This window comes from Hypanus sabinus, chromosome 2 (assembly GCF_030144855.1).
Source record: "Hypanus sabinus isolate sHypSab1 chromosome 2, sHypSab1.hap1, whole genome shotgun sequence".
In the NCBI taxonomy this organism is placed as follows: domain Eukaryota; kingdom Metazoa; phylum Chordata; class Chondrichthyes; order Myliobatiformes; family Dasyatidae; genus Hypanus; species Hypanus sabinus.
Window position 1 is genome coordinate 43,917,225 of NC_082707.1, and position 17,459 is coordinate 43,934,683.

At 36.6% G+C, this 17,459-nt stretch overlaps 1 protein-coding gene across 8 annotated transcripts in view; it reads left to right on the top strand.

The window, feature by feature from the left end:
• The window catches only part of eif4g1a (eukaryotic translation initiation factor 4 gamma, 1a), a 98,880-nt gene that overhangs the window by 63,044 nt on the left and 18,377 nt on the right, over window positions 1-17,459 (top strand). For all 8 annotated transcript variants that reach the window (XM_059945130.1, XM_059945090.1, XM_059945108.1 and 5 more), the window contains 5 exons: window positions 2,937-3,070; window positions 7,886-8,002; window positions 9,898-10,071; window positions 12,171-12,368; window positions 13,152-13,298. In XM_059945130.1, coding sequence (XP_059801113.1) covers window positions 2,937-3,070; window positions 7,886-8,002; window positions 9,898-10,071; window positions 12,171-12,368; window positions 13,152-13,298 — 770 coding nt within the window. The remainder of the gene's footprint in view (window positions 1-2,936; window positions 3,071-7,885; window positions 8,003-9,897; window positions 10,072-12,170; window positions 12,369-13,151; window positions 13,299-17,459) is intronic.

Genomic DNA, 17,459 nt, shown 5'->3' on the forward strand with positions numbered 1-17,459 from the left:
TGTCACCCAGCTTCCTAAGTAGCAGAAATTCTGTACTTGTTAGAGATAAAAAGTAAAATATCATCAGCATATAATGAAATTTTATGTGACATACCTTCCCTTAGTATACCAGAAATGTCCTTTGCTTCTTGAAGTGCTATTGCTAAGGGTTCTATAGCTAAAGCAAAAAGTAAAGGACTAAGAGGACATCCTTGTTTAGTTCCCTGCTGTAATTTAAAGTGCTTAGAAATTTGGGAGTTAGTAATAACCTGAGCAGTAGGAGACAAGTAGATTAATTTAACCCAACGAATAAAATTAGGCCCAAAATTAAACTTTTCTAAGGTCTTAAAAAGATAATTCCACTCAATCCTATCAAAGGCTTTTTCTGCATCTAAGAATAATATACAGTCTGATATTTTTTTGGATGGTGAATATATCATCTTGTTTTATGTCTTTCCTGTTTATTCTCAGCCTGTAGATAGGATTCTCCTTTTTGGATATCACCATACATTGTCTTTTTACAATTGATAGACCTATTTTTGTACTTTCTTCAACAACTATATCAGTTAAGTTTTGTAGTTCTTCCTCCATACTTGCAATTAACACTGTGTCATCTGCATATCTGAAATTACTGATGTTTTCACTGCCAACTTTGATTCCCAAGATGTCTCTTATTGTTTCACTGTATACATTAAATAAATCAGGGGAGAAAACACTCCCTTGTTTAACGCCGCTCTTGATTTTCGTAAACTGACACACTTCTCCATCTATTCTTATAGCGGCAGTTTGTCCCCAGTACAGATTTCTGATTAGGCGGAGGTCTTTTGAATCTAGATCTAGAGTTTCCTGTAATATTTCAAATAACTTACTGTACTTCACATTATCAAATGCCTTTGTGTAGTCAATAAAATAAACAAATTTTTTTGCACTTAAATCACTCGTTCAAAGAATAAATGGATGACAGATGAAATCAAAAATTTAATGGAAGAAAGGAGACAGAAGAAAGCAAATCCTATAGAATATAAGTCCTCAGATAAAGTTAAAAGCTTATGTCAAAAAGTCAAAGAAGAATGGTTAAACCAGGAACGTGAGCGACTAGAAAGAATCCCTATTACTGATCCAAAAAGGTTATGTCAACAAATCAAGAATATCACAGCCAGTCAATACACTTTCCATTATACATCTATAGAAGTTTGACAGCATTTGAAATGTCATGCCAAATTTTCGCAAACCCATAAGGAAGTAGAGATGCTGCTGTGCTTTCTTCATAATTGCACTTCTGTGCTGGGTGTAGGACATGTCTTCCAAAATAACACAATAGAATTTAAAGTTCCTGACCCTCTCCACCTCTGATCCAATGAGGACTGGATTATAGACCTCTGGTTTATGAGCCAAGATATGAAGATAGTTTCAGAATGAAAATATTGATTCTGCACTTGGTGTAAATGGACTAGAAGGATTTTTTTCTTGAGGATATAAATATGCATTGACACAATACTTTTCCTTTCTCTTTCATGCCTCTTTACAGCCAATGAGGTCTTCAGAAGGTTGTTTGTGTTTGTGGAAATGTAGCAGCCAATTATGCATGCAGCTGGCCTCCAAAATCATGACCATATTGTTTATAAATATATTGTCAAGATAAATGGTGTGATTTTGAAATAGTGCTTTGGGGTTCAGTTATACCTATTCAAAGGCAGTAGTTGTGGATGTAGGATCTCTTCTGATATTGTTAGTGTTGGATAACACTTAATTGTTGCTGGATCCAGATGTTCCTGATCTGGCTTGAGCAATGCAGCATATGTGATACCAAATTGTAATTTTATTTTTGTCATTGATTTCACTTGATCAGTGTTGTATTCTCTACAGCTCTAACTTGCAAGTCAGAGCAGTTACAGTCGAGCATTTGCATTTTTTTTAACAGTATCACTGTAGCAACTCCACTTTTCACTTAGGTAGATAGTCTCCTGGAATATGCTGTTCTTCCCACCCTCTTTAGTATTAAAACAAAATTGCTGTAGTCTTTCCCAGCTTTGTGAGGGATCTTTGACCTAAAATTTCAACCCTGGTTGCTGTCAGCCCTGCTAGTGTTTCCAGACTTTTTGATTTTATTTCAAATGTTCTTCATTCATTCTTTTGCTTTTCAATAAACTTCAATTTGTCTTCCATACTGGCTAGATTTTTGGTACCAAATTGAGGTTTCGTGAAAACCACTTAGCTTATGGTATGTCATGTTCTGGTGGTTTATCAGTTGTCCTATTTTGAGATTTTCAATTCTGTCAATAAACATTATTTACTCCAATGTAATTCTCTTGGGTAACTGTTTTTATATAGTTAATATACACATCACTAGTCTGATATATTTTGTGTAGAATTCTTTTGGTGCCATTGTAACTTGAGATATATTAACTCAACTCCTGAGAATCCAAATATAATATTTCAGTATGTTTCATTTTTATTTTATTTCCCAGTCACATCCTAAAGCAATGTCTTACTATACATTCATTTATTATAAATAACTTTTCAGCAAGACACTAAATTAAAAATCCCAGAAGCCCATGTAATAAAGGAGTAAGTATAACACAATTTCAGATCATCCAGGAGCACAACAAATTGTAGTATGAAGTTATCTAATTAGGTTACTTAGGTTGCTGAATGTTTGTACTGTCTGTACTTCATGAAATAACATTTAGTTACTATGGTTCTGATATATGCTGGAAGTTTTTCTAGGCTTCCTATGTTCTTCAATTTGGTGAAGTTTACAAATGTTTTGGGTGATTTTATTGCTTTGTCTTGTGGAGTTAGAACTAAGGGAACTTGACTAGACAGGTCATTTTGAGAAGGATGTAGGCTGTTGCATGACTTTTGGGAATGGGGAGGAAGGAATGGAAGATAACTACAAGGTTATTTAATGCTGAAATAGTATTTCCAATTTTAACTATTGTAATTTACCCTATTAGAAAATTGGAAGCCACTTAACCCTGAGGATAAGAAGAAATATGACCGTGAATTTCTCTTGGGTTTCCAGTTCATCTTCGCTAGCATGCAGAAACCTGAAGGTCTACCGGCAATTAGCGATGTTGTGTTGGATAAGGTATGCAGTTAACTTGATGAGTGTAGTTTGTGTTAAGTGTTTTTAAATAACAGTTTAAATGTAATTTTTCTATAGTCTCTTGAATTTGTAAATTTGTTACTCCTCATGCCGCTCTTTAACACTAAGTATAATAGCCCATTCAGCTCAGTTTGGCCTTCCTTTTAGCATCCTGAGCTTAAAACATTTGAGTGAAAGGACAAGTGGGAATGCAGCACAAAATATGTGTGGCTGATACGTAAACATTGATATTTTTTCTGGATGTGTGCAAGAATTTCAGTCTTACTCCCTTTTAATCTGCTTTCTTGATGTCATTGATGCTTTATACTCTATCTTCGGAGTTTTTGCATATGTGGTAAATTGAGGGGTTTTTTGTCATCTGGGATGTGATCAAATGCAATAATTTCTCCATATTAATCGTATTTTAAACTAACCTGGAACACATTTTAATGCTGCATCACAATAAATGCCAATCCATGCCAGTTACCTGGTAACAGTATTAGAAACATCAGAAGATTTCTACGCTCAAGTCAACAATCTCTTGAGGATTATCTCTACTTGATGCAGAGAATTATAGTTTTTTTTAAGAAACATCCTTTCAAACCAAAGAAGTGGTAAAAGTGGATGAGGATTGTACTGATGATCAGTTCTGAAAGGAATACGACGTTAATATTATATTATTCAATGCCCTTGAATTGTAATTCTCAGGCATGGTTCTCAAAATTAATCTGGAGCCAACCGCTGCTATTGCTTAGTACAATAAAGCTTGTTTTTATGTTTTAAAAAGAGGTTTTGATTCAGTATATGCTAATTATGTGTTAATGGTACTTGAATCATATCATTGCCATATGATCTAAGCCAATGTGTGGAATAGACCCTTTAAGTTCTTTCACACAGCATGAGTGTTTCCAGTGATCTATTAGGTTTCTTGTAATTTCACCCCTCTGATCAGATGATCAATAGTTGTGATGGGATGGCCACGCTATTCAGCCAAAATATCTGCGCCTGCTTTTCTTGCAATGGGTGATTAGGAAAAAAGATCTTTATATGTGCATTGTCATTCTGGGTTTTTATCATTAAACTCTTTTGAATCCAAGTCTCTACCTACTCTTTCAGGATTATGTACATCAATTTGTAGTTTTTCAGCTTTAAGGAAAGGAATTCTGAAATTGATGAGAACATTGAAGGGATGTTTTGAGTAAGATAGAATTTGCTGAACTCGTTATGTTATTTCTTTCAGGTGATCCAAATCAGAGAGAGATACGAGACTAAGAATAGTTGACCAGGCTTAGACTTATTTTTTTCTCTTGTACAGAGAATACTACTTAATAGTTGTCATCAGATATGTTTCCAGAAGCCATTAAGTTAAGAGTAGTGGTTTGAGTAGTTGGGCAGTGGTGAGCTTGTGAATTAATTTATTTATTGACTCTTGCTATATAGCCAGCTGTTTGATTAAAAGTTCTATTTCCACCCACCCCACAGTCTTTCTGAATAATCCATTGCATTACTTTTCAAACGTACTTAGCTATGTATCATACGTTCCCATGGAATCAGAATCTATGTAGGCCAATGCAGAGCATTGCATTTTCCAATGGAATTAGTGATGACTTGTGTGGATTCAGTGGGCCAAAGAACCTGTTGCCTTGCTGGGTCACAATAAGCAGACATATCAAACTTCTGCATTTGATCTTGATTTGAATGATATTAGGTAATTAGGCTTTATAGCCTTGTATCTAGCTTTCATTATCAGTTTTTCCTTTGTGATTTCATTCTTCAATACCCATTATACTTCTGATAGACACATTTTTTATTCACCTCTTCAAAACTCAACTTTTTCCTTCAGTATTTGGTCCTTCCCCTTTAACACTGTCTTAACTTTTTCTATAAAAGTTCTGACAAAAGTTATTATCTGAAACATTTACTTCCTTTCTGTACAGATGCTGCCTGACCTGTTGCAAATTTTCAGCATTTTAATTTTGAATCTGAAGCTCCAACTTGTTCAAGCATATTATCATGTTCATTACATGAATTGATACCTTCTCTTCCATTATGCCATAGTTGTCAGTTCAATTCCAGTGTCCTCTGTAAGGAGTTTGTACGTCCTGCTCTTGGATTTCTCCGGATGCTCCAGTTTCCTCCCACAGTCCAAAGACTGTGGTTGGTTATTAGGTTAATTGGTCATCGTAAATTGTCCCGTGATTGGGCTAAGGTTAAATCGGGTGCAGTGCAAATGAAAGGGCATGTTTGGCGCTATATCTCTATTATAGTAAAAATAAAAAATAAAAAATACTTCAAAGCTAATTAGTCCATCTGTGGAATTCCTCTCATCCACCATTTTCAATATCTGCTTAGCTTTTAAATAGAATAATTCAGATTTTCCCCATTTCTCAAAATAACTAATTCCAGCTGAATTCTCAAGAAACAATTTTAGCATATCAAAGACCAAAAGATGGACTGTTGTGCAGCATACTTTAAGAGTTAAAGAGTTTGTAAATATGTATCCAGAAAATTTTCTAATCATGTGTCGTCTCTGATAATTGTATCATTTAACTATACCATCAAGCTCATCATATTGGCTTTACCCAATTACTTTACATTTGAAATGCTTCTCCCATTTCAGTAAATTATCTGTCCTTATTGTCTTATGCTGTCCTGCCTGTGAACTATCGCATGGCATTAAGCAGTAATTTCAAATTTATGGTTTCTGTTTCCAAAATTGTAGAACATAGAAGTAGTTCTCTGATGTCAGTTTTTTTTTGCCGACTGCTAATTGATCTGGTCTGAATACCTATTTTCCTTCCTGGAAAATGCCATTCCAAAGATCTTGAGATTTTTATGTGCTATCTTACCCTAACCAGCTGGATATTTTAATAAGCATTAGCTGTGCTTGACCATATTTTTTCAAGTAACAATTAATTTTGTCCTTAAGTGTTTTCTAATCGTTTTACAATAAAAATAATGGTCTGCATTTACCAGGTTTATCCCCTGTGTTTTATAATGCAGTGTTTAAATTGTCTTCTATCCTGTAATAGCATTATTTAGTTATAGAAGACTACAGCACAGATACAGGGTCTTTGGCCCATTTAGCCTATGCCCAGCTATTCTGCCCTGGATCATAGCCCTCCATACCCCTCCTATCCATGTACTTATCCAACCCCATCTACCTCCGCTGGCATCTCGTCCACACTTATCTACACTCTCAGCACCCTCTGAGTGAAGAAATTCTCCCTCATGTTCTCTTTAAACATTTCACCCTGCACCTTTAACCCATAACCTCTAGTACTTGTCTCACTCAACCTTAGTGGAAAAAGCCTGCTTACCCGAAATATACCCCTCATAATGTTTATCAAATTTCCCCTCCTCTACAGGGAATAAAGTTCTAACCTATTCAACCTTTCAGTTTCCTTGATGGATTGAAGGTCAGTAGCAACTTTTGAGGTCCCCATCCTAGTTACCAACAACAGCTTGTTTCAAATTGGAGCCACGTTGTTCTGTACTTTCTAATTTCACTTCAATTCCGAGTAACTGGAGTCAGATGTGGTCTGCAATGTTTTTAATTGCTATTCTGCATGTGTTTGGTTCAAGCTACACATTGTAATCTGATATTTTTTTTCTAAATAGTATTTCTTTATCCTATTCCTTTCTTCAACGTCAGTTTTCTTGAAGAAAGTACCTAATAATCCATCAGTACTTATTGCATGCTCTCCAAGATTATTTCACTTTTGGACCACTGTCCCACTTTTATCAATTTTTTATATTAAAAAAGCAGTCTTTCTGATAGACTAAGTAGTACAAGAATGCATTTTATCATATTTACCTTGAGGAACAAATCATTTGATCTTGCTCTTGTTACTTTGTCACTTAATTTTTTATTGGGTTCCTTTTTTTGAAGGTTAGTTGACATACTATAACATTCTAGCAAGGAAGGTATTATCAAGCAAAATGAAAACAGGCCAAATAAAATGGTTCTAAACCACTCCAGGTCAGAATGAAAATGAGCAGTAGACAGGAAAGGATCTTTGTATGTGGAGGTTGAGCTTCTCTCAAAGAATGAGGAATACTCTGTCTGTGGTGAGTAATGTCATTCCTCCATCTTTCTTTCAACCTCCACATTCAAATAAAACGAGGATCTTTTGCCTTTGTCTAGGTCAATTTGAAATAGAGTATTGAGTTTATCCTGCATTTTTAAAATAGAAAAATATTATAACACTTCAAAATGCAACAGCTCTATTCTCCAAACATTAATTTATTCCCTGTCTAAAGAATGCTAAAAGGGTAGCTTGTTCAGAGGCATCCAGCTTATGGTTGGAGACTAGAGATGCAGGGCAGATAGTTGGAAAAGTAGGGATTGAGAGAGGTGATTAAGCTTGGGGGCAGAGGGTATAGGTATAATCTGGAAGGAGCAAAAGGAACAGATAATCATTGAAGGTCGAAATGAGAGGGGATGTGGTTTCTAAACTCTCCAGCAGCACATATCAGAATATTATTCATGTGAGGTCAAAAAAGTGTTACCTGCCATTTTGTGTAGCATGTATATAATCACATACCATGACAAATGTATATAAAAATGTTGGTAGCACGTTTTGCTAACAGACTGCTGACTTGACATGAAAAATGTTTGAAACAACTTTGGGCATCTCCTGTGTAGTAAGTGTAAATTTCCCTTGTCTTTTGACTCTTTGCAGTCAATGTGTGAAATTGCAAAATTTGTGTTGTAAAACACAGGGTTATCTGTAGGTGATTGATCTTGGCTTTGCATGGGTGGCTTAAGCTAGATTCCACTTTATTGAGTATTTATTTGGTGTTTTGATTATACAGGCGAACAAGACACCACTTCGTCCTCTTGAGCCAAGCCGACTAGTGGGTATAAACTGTGGGCCAGACTTCACTCCATCCTTCGCACAAATAGGACGACAGCCAATTGGAAGAGGACCAGTAAGTTAAGCTTCTGAGACTATGATCAGTCAGTGTTAACATCAGATATTTGAAGGTGGTAACATTCCTGCAAAGGTTGCTAATATTTCAGTATTTAAGCTCAAGCACTTGTGGCAAATTTGAAAAACTGCCGTTTGGTATAACTAATGAGAATTCTTCATAGTACTGAATGTTTTATGAAAGCATACAGCTTGAAAGTACAGTAGCTAACCATTCAAAGCTTTATGGTGTTCCTGTTAATGTCAGAGCTTCACTTTTGAGAAGTTTTATGCTTTGAAGCTGATAACCTTTAGTAAAAATGTTAATATTACTAACTTGTGTTTAACTAAAAAGAACTGTAAAGAGTGGAAGACTTAACCTCTGAAAACAGAGATGGGAGTAAGCTGCACAATTCCTCTTATCCATTCAATAAGATCATGGTAAATCCTGAACTTTCATATCCCAATTAGATCTTTTAAATTTGAGTATACAAAGATTGGAGTACTCTTTAAATCACCTTGAGCATATAAAAATGTCTTCCTATTCCATCATAGTTCTAAATTGCTGTTGTTATTTTTTAAACTCCCAAGGAAGAGAAAATTATGTTTATTGTCAGTCTTAGTATCTTTAGCTTTGATCTAACAAAGTCACCAAAACTTCTGAATGCATGGGTGTAGAGATCTGAATTCTGCGCAGTACACATACTAGGGTCTTGTCAAAGCCCTGTACAATTACAACAAGACATTGCTTCAAGTAGGCCTTTACTGCAAAGGGAGGTTGGACAATATCCCGTTTGCTCTGTACTCTGCTGTGTATGTTTTGTCTGTCAATTTTTGTGATTTTTTTAGTTCCTTATTGCACATTTAATATGAATTTGTGTGGTTTGGCAACTGAATTAGACCAACTATTTCCATTTTCTCTTTTCTGCATAATTAGATTTGATGCCTTCAAATCTTTACAGGCTAAACTTAAAACCTAGAGAATTGTGGACAATCATCATTTGTAGTAATCTTTTGCAGTCTTCTGTCAAGAAGCTTGGAAAGCAAATCATCAGCTTCTGGTGATTAGTTTACTTTTAGTTCCCTGAACAATCCCTTTTCTAACTAATAGTTTTTATTGATAGTCAGGTGTTTGTGTTTATTATATCTTTAAAGCATAAAGATTCAATGTAGTACCTTACGAAGAATTGTACATAACACTTTTTAGTGAATGGCTACCAACTGTATCTCCAGCTTCTGTATTTCTGTGTATTTAGAAGCTGGCTTAGTTCTGTTTTAGGTTTTCACATCGTTATTGCTTTCATCTTGAAAAGCAATTACTGGAGTAATATTTGATGTTTACTCCAGTAAAGCATTACTGGAGTTGAAAACTGAAGCTAGGAGAAATTTCATTTAACACATCCATATTTATAACCTCTCATCCATTACTAGAATCTCTGACAAGTTTTGATCTATCATCCTCATAATAGTGTAACATGTTACACTATTATAAGTTGGAATTTCTTAATATTGTACTGTGAGCTTGAGGTTTTTAGTTCTTTCTTGCCTCACATCCTCCTGAACCAAAAGGCACTTGATGTAAGTTATTTCCAAAACACAATGGCAAAATTGCTTATTTGTTCCCTGTCCTCATTTGGGCTGAATGCTAAATAAGTACTGTCGAGCACTGTGAGGTTAATCATAGTCCAAACTTCTGAGAAGCCAAATATATTGAAACATCTGCTAATTGATATGGAGTATTTCATGTATTCTAAATTGCTGGACTCAAATGATGTCTTAACAATTTTATTTGTTAATTTTTTTGTAGTTCAGAATTCCTTCTATTATGTATCTGAATTAAATTAATAGTTCAGTGCTAACACATAAGAAGCAATTTCCCTCAAAGACCAGTTGTGTGCATTTTCAATTCTTTTATAGCTTTCAGGTGTAGGCCCACGAAGATCTCAGCCAGGCCAGAGAAAAGAACCTCGTAAAATTATTGCAACTGTATCCCTAAACGATGACATACAACTTAAGAAGGCAGAACATGCTTGGAAACCTTCAGTGAAGAAACAACCTGATGAGGATGACCCAGAGATGATAAAAACACAGGTAACCATTTCAAAAATTATTGACATTCTACTTCAGAACTTTTAGATTTTGTATTAGATGTTGATTTTCCCTCTGATCCTCAATTTATTATCTGGTGAACATGAATTTTAATAATTACAAAATATTTTTAAAGCAGCCAAATGGCAGGCTTTGACTGTTTGGGAGATGCTCTGAGTTGATCAGCTTTCTAATTCAACTCCCTGATTTTGGGGAGCATGATTATGCTGATTTGCGATGTGGTGGGAGAAGTTTTGCTTGTTCTGCTGATTGGATCTGTAACTGCTGCCAGATAATTGCGGCATTAATATTTCCTCTCATTTTGCCTAGCTATTCTTACAAAAATAAACTCCATTTGTTTGATTGGATATTTGGCAATACAGGTAGTCCCCAGGTTATGAATGCCCCAACTTACTGGCAACTCATACTTATGAACCAAGGAAGGAGAATGCTGCCGGCCATTTTAAGTCGGATCGCGACGCTGTACGTCATTTTAAGTCGTTGCCATTGACATTGTGTTGAGTGTTTAACTTTGTATTTGGCTTAAGTTTTTCTTAGTAAGATTTGCCCTGACCCCGCCCCTCCCCCCATTCCGGTCAGCTGGTGGCGCAGTGAGATCAATGAGTTCAATCCAGTGACAGACCGCTCCAGTGCCGGGTTGATGTTGATCCAGTGACTCCCGTACCATCTGTGCCAGGTTGATGTCGAGCTCGCATCTCGACCTTGTTTAAAAAAAACCTGCCACCTCCAGTTTAAATTCCCACGCGGAATATTGTGGAGGAACAAGTACCCAAACCCAGCACAGCCCCCACTTGTCTCATTTAGCCTGTCTCAGTACGGTGGTACTAAGGACCCAGCGGATCTCGGGAGCCGGCGCAGCTCGGGACCCGCCGCCCGCAGTGTTTCTGTTCCATTGACGGGAAGCGATCGTGATTGAAAATAAAGTGGAAATAATAAAGCGTTTGGAAAGAAGTGTAACTTCATCAGTCATTGGAAAATCGTTAGACTATAGTCAGTTAACGATCGGGACAATTTTAACGGATAAAGTGAGAATAATGGAGCATGTGGAATGCCCTGCCCCGATGAAAGCTACAACTATTACTAAGCAGCACAGTGGTTTAATTATTGGAATACATACATTTCTTAAGTGTTTTATATGCATAGAAAGGTAAAATGTATACTGTATACTAAGACAAACATTTGACGAACTGACGCTAAATAATACCGGATGTACTTGTTCTGACTTGCGTACAAATTGGACTTAAAGATGGACTCAGGAATGGAACTCGTACGTAACCCGGGACTACCTGTATTGTGCCTTTGTTCCATTTTGGTAGCTATAAAGAGTTAGAAGCAACTCAGGGTGGGCCCTTGAAATATTAATGTGATCCTTACCACATAGTATTGCAGTCTTGAAAATGGATTCAGAGTAAAACAGCATGTTGATTTCCAAGTGACTGCCATTAACCTTTGTTTTAAATTGTGTATGTGGCATTGAGGGAATCACATTACATTTTGTAAGCAAGATTTGGCATAGAAGTAGGATGTTCTGAATCTATTGTTTAACTAACACTGCAGTTCTGTAATTGACAGCTAAATGATACTTAAAGCAAGATGTGTTTTATTAAGCTTATGGGTGAAAATACTTTTACCTATCTTGTGTATGATTGGGTTTACTTTCTACCATAATTGAAATTCTCCTTGAGCTTGCTTTAATGAAAGTAGATCCCTTTCTGACGAACATTTTATCACATTGAGTTGCTTTGTGACTTGCTCTTGTCGCTTTCTTCCTGAAGTGATACAAGAGTAGCTAATGATGAATCACCTACCTCCTAGCCCTAATTCCTCACTTAAAGAAACACCTGTTTGCTATAACATCAAGTGCAAACTAAGTCTTCATTCTATTTTGAAGTTTTCCTTGGATTACAAGTTGCTAGCTGAATCACACCCCATACACCCTCCTCACCATCAAGCACTTGAACAGATCATTATATATAGATTGATTAATGAATGCAAATATAAAAATTGTATACACAAAAAGTGTGGCATTTGTTCCTGTGATTGTTTAGCTAGAGGAATCTAAAATTGTTTTTGTTGTTTAGGAGCTGTTCCGTAAGGTCCGCAGTATTTTGAATAAGCTGACACCACAGATGTTCCAGCAGTTGATGAAACAAGTTGCAGAATTGACAATTGATAATGAAGAAAGGCTAAAAGGTGTTATTGATCTGGTGTTTGAAAAAGCAATCTCAGAACCAAACTTCTCTGTTGCCTATGCCAACATGTGCCGCTGTCTTACTACTGTAAGTACCCTTTTAATATTTAGGAATATGAGTGTAACCAGAGGAAATTTGAAAGCACTTTAATCTGTGTAGTAGCTGAAACCTTTGCTGTGATTAATACATATTATTCTTCAGCTGCCAAGTATTTACGCCTGTGTTTTAAGCACATCTTTAATGGATTCAATAATTTCTTCAGTTGAATTACAAGCAATTTGTGTGAATTGTTCTAAAAATACTGAGTGAAGCTGCTTTTATTTGTTTTAGATACAGTGCATAACAGGCCCTTCTGGTCCACCAAGCCATGCCACCCCACTTAGCAACCCAATCATCTTAACCCTAGTTTAATCAGAGGATAATTTTCATAACCATTTAACCTACTAACCGGCATGGATTTGGACTGTAGGAGGAAACCTGTGCACCCTGTGCACACAGGCACATGGGAAGGAACGTATAAACTTGTTTACAGAGGATGTCGGAATTGAGCTTGAAGCTCTAGTATCCCAAGCTGTAATGGCCTCAAGCTAACCATTGTAATACTGTGGCACCCAAATTTTGATCTGTAGAACTGTTAATACATTTCTGTTTATTGTTAAATGACCATTATTGAAGGGCAAAAATAAATCCAATGATAGGTTAATATTTCAGTTCACTGGATGTTGTATTTTATGTAGAGGGTGATTTTTGTCTTTTTTCAAAGGCCAGTTGTATTGAACGTGGAATTTGCAAAGTTAAGAGTACATGGTGTTGTAATTTAAAATGTTGGTTTCTTACTGGATTTTCTTTTCTCATTTGCATTTTCAACAGTTGAAAGTACCGATCCCTGACAAACCTGGTGCAACTGTAAATTTCCGTAAGTTGCTCTTAAACAGATGTCAGAAGGAGTTTGAAAAAGATAAAGATGATGATGCTGTAATAGACAAAAAACAGAAGGAAATTGATGCTGCAGCTATGGTAATGAACTTCAAAAAATTTTTGGTTTGGATTGCGACCCATATTAATTCTGTTTGCTTGTGCATTACTTAGGATGTGTAATATGGTTTTGATCTAGTAGTGCAGTGTTGATGATATGTTCATAGAACAAAGTTAATTGCCCATAGCTTGTCAATTGTACATTCTGTTAATCCCTTCAAAAGGTAAAATATCAATGTTTGCAGATAATAAATGATTAATTTGCTCGATGCTCATTAGTTCCTTAGATGCCAACTTTATTTCCATAAATTTAAATTCTCAGTTTTCCTTGTATGTAAATACATTGTCCTCCAGGCATGTTCTCTGATTTGTCACCAATTCAGTTTTTGCAACCTTGAATTGTATGCATGTGTTCAAGCTTTGGGCACAAGCAAAATCTTTATAGAGCCATTTGTTCATTCTGTTGTATAGTTTGTTAATAACTATGTAGTAGTCCCATTCATTCCTACTTTACCAAGGCTAAAGGAATTCTGTCCCCAATTCTCCTGTACTGTTTTTAACAGCTTACTGCATTAAACAACCAGGCTTTATAAGCAGTTGCTTTTTAACCAAGCTACTGTTTTATACTTCTGCGTTGCATCTACGCCGTAGGGTGACATGCACCTCCCCAAAGAAGTAACTTGTGCGTTGCAGCGATGCAGACTGCAGCAACTGTGATTGGTCCGCTTTGTAGTATCGCATTTCCCCCTACACATTTCAGGTTGCTTCTTCTCTGCATGGCTGTACACCGATGCAAAATAGATGGAACCAAATCGTCAAATCTACCTGCCGACATGTGAAAATGTTTGAAATGCATTTCCTAGTCCATTTCTCTCCAGAAACTCAACACAGTGACATAGAAACCCCACCGCCAACTGGTGTTTTGGCACACACCAGCGCATGCTCGCTACGTCTTAGAGCCCTCCGCAAAAGTAAAAGTCGTGTAGCCCATACACAGAAGTATAAATCATGGTTTTCTTGCTTTTATTTCCACATTTGCTGTTTACCAAATGTAATTTGAAAACAAGATTATCTTAATTGCTTTTCACCATTGGTCTCCATAGCAACATCACATTCGTATTTCACCCTTTGTACATAATGCTCCCCCTTCATTGCCCTCTTTCCTAATGACCTATCTCTCACTTGTGGATATGCCCCTCTCTCACCCCAACCCTGAACATGCAGTCTCACATCAAGATCAGTGTGTTGTAACGCTGCAATGACAGGGTTCTCTTTCCTCTTGATTCCACCTGTTCTCTTACTTATGTCCCTAGAAATGGCTGTTTCCAATTGAACTTTTTCCTTTTTTACAAAATCGCAAGTGTTTAAAGTGGCTTTTTGACAATATATTTCTCCGGCTGCCAGTCTGCTTGATTGTATACTTCTGTGTACATGGCTCCTTACTTACACTTTTTCACTTTGACCAGTTGTGCTGGTAATAGCATCGTATTGAAATGACGCAAACTTGAATGGATGTGGAATACAACTGATAAAGCTACTTCATTTGAAGTTATTTCTTTTCATTCATTCTCAAACTTCCATTTTTCTTATATAGTTTAAGTTGTACTCACTAAGCAAAGAATAACCAAAATTTCACCATTTATTCAGAAGTATCATGCAAACTCAGTGAACATTATTTGAAAAAGTTGAACATTATTCAAGCACAAAGTAAACAAGATAGGTCTGATTACTTTGCTTTGCACTAATGAAATAGGATAGTGTAAGCCATATTAAGGATCTGATTCATTTCACCCAAGCTATCCAGTGTGATCAAATGATCAGGTAACAAATCGGGATCTGTGACACCAACAAGGCTTTTGCTTTAGCCATCTCCATTCATGTAGCAACATGCAATCATATGATATGATTCTTGACTGCTGTGCTAAAGCTGAGAGTCACTTCACATTATGGGGGATGCAGTTTAGACAAGAATGCCATCTCAGCAGTCCTCAAAAACTGGTGTATTTTGATAGTAACCTCCAAAATCCAAGTATAGAATGCTGCATTTATTCTACGGTTCTTAATTGTTTATATGGTTAATATATAAATTGAGGAAGTACTGTAGTCAATAGAGTAGTATGACTGTTAATATTGTTTCATTAGGTGATTTGGTGTAAGGTGCCACAAAACTTGCAGAGAAATGAGCCATACTTTCTAGCAATGATTTCTTCTATTCCTTCTATTTTCAAATTTATTAGGGAATTGACAGCTTCTAATCCCTTAAAATGTGATTATTTCATGTGAGCTTTGAGGGAACTGGAGTTAGTAGTTGTCACTGATCCTGTTGTTAGCATTCACTCAGTACTACTTGTAAGATGGTTTCATAGGTAGTACAGGGCTTTTTTTGTTGGTTATAAATAGTGCTGCACTCCTGTCATTGCCTTTTTAAATATAGCTGTCTTCTGGTTATCTTGGAGCTTCTCAACTCTAAACATGGTTGAGATGTAGGCTTTTTGTCTGAGTTATTAGAGTTTTACTTACACCTTTTCCTGTTTTAGAGGTCTTTGACTAGTATCTAGGTAATTTATTCTTAACATTATTTTAGATGTAAATGAAGTTCATTGTGTCTCTCATTTCTTTGGTTGATGCAAGAAAGCATAAGTGTCATTTAACATTGGTGACACTTGATGGAAAGTGTTCAGCATTTTTTGCTCTGCTGATGAAGTTATTTTTATCTGAGTGGTTTTAAAGAGTGATTTTTACATGTGTTTTGTTCACCCTGACATTGTCTGCCAAATTGTTCAAAATACAAATTCCAGCATGGTACAAACCCTTCAGCCCAAGTTGTTGTGCCCACCTTTTAACTTCAAGATCCATCTAACTCTTCCCTTCCACATAACCACCCTTTTTTTTTATCTGCATGCATATCTAAGAGTCTCTTAAATGTCACTGCAGAGCACCACTAGTCAGTGACTATCTACTACCAAACTTTGTCTTTGAGTAAGCCAATTCTGAATCCACACAGCCAAGTTTCCCTGGATCCTGTGCCTCCTGACTTTATAAATGAGTCTACCATTGGGAATCTTGTCACATGTGGCTAAGGAGATGGAGCTGGAGGGAGGACTTCAGATTTTTGCATCATTGGGTGCTCTTCCAATGAAAGTGGGACCTGTACAGAATGGATGGTTTGCATCTGAACTGGAGGATAATTAATATCTTTGTGGGGTTTCAGGGAGCTGGGAACTAGAGCCCCAGAGCAGATAGTGGAGGACTGTAGGGCCTACATGATGTTTTTAAGCCTACATGCAGTTTGGAATTGGAAGATTGAGCATGGTTTAAAGTAATTTATTATCAAAGTATATATGTCACCATCTACAACCTTGAAATTTGAATAGTGGTCTGAGTTGTGTATGTTTCAATGCAAGGAGTATTTTTAGGAAAGGCAGGTGAGCTTTGGGCTACACCCCAGGGTTCTGAAAAAAGTAGCTTTAGATGTTGTGGAGGCATTAGTATTGATCTTTCAGGAATCACTTGGTTCTGGAATGGTTTCAGAGGACTAGAAAATTACAAATGTCACTCCACTCTTTCAAGGGAGGGAGAAGAAAATGAATTAAAGGTCAGGTAGCCTAACTTCAATAGTTGGAGCTGTTGGAGTCTATTATCAAGGATCAGATTTCAGGGTACTTGGAGGTGCGTGATAAAGTAATCCAAAGTCAGCATGGTTTTGTTAAGGAGAAATCTTGTGTGATACCTGTTGGAACTCTGCAAAAATAATAGGCAGGATAGTCTGAAGAGTCAGTGGATGTTGTTTACCTGGATTTTCAGAAGGCATTTGACTATATGCTGTACATGAGGCTGCTTAATGACCCCATGATATTACAGGCTACATACCAGCATGGAAAGAAGACTGGCAGGAGGCAAAGAGATGGAATTAAGGTGGCCTATTCTGGTTGACTGCCAGTGACTAGTGCTCTGCAAGGATCAGTATAGAGACTGCTTCTTATCATGTTATATGCCAACTGTTTGGGATAATAGAATTGACAACTTTCTGGCCATTTGCAGACAAAATAAAGGTGGGTAGAGTGACAGGTGGTATTAAGGAAGCAGAGAGTCTGCAAAGGGACTTGGACAATGGTCAATGAAGTGTATGGTCGTGCACTTTGATAGAATGAATAAAGACAAAGACTATTTTCTAAATAGGGAGAAAATTCACAAATCAGAGGT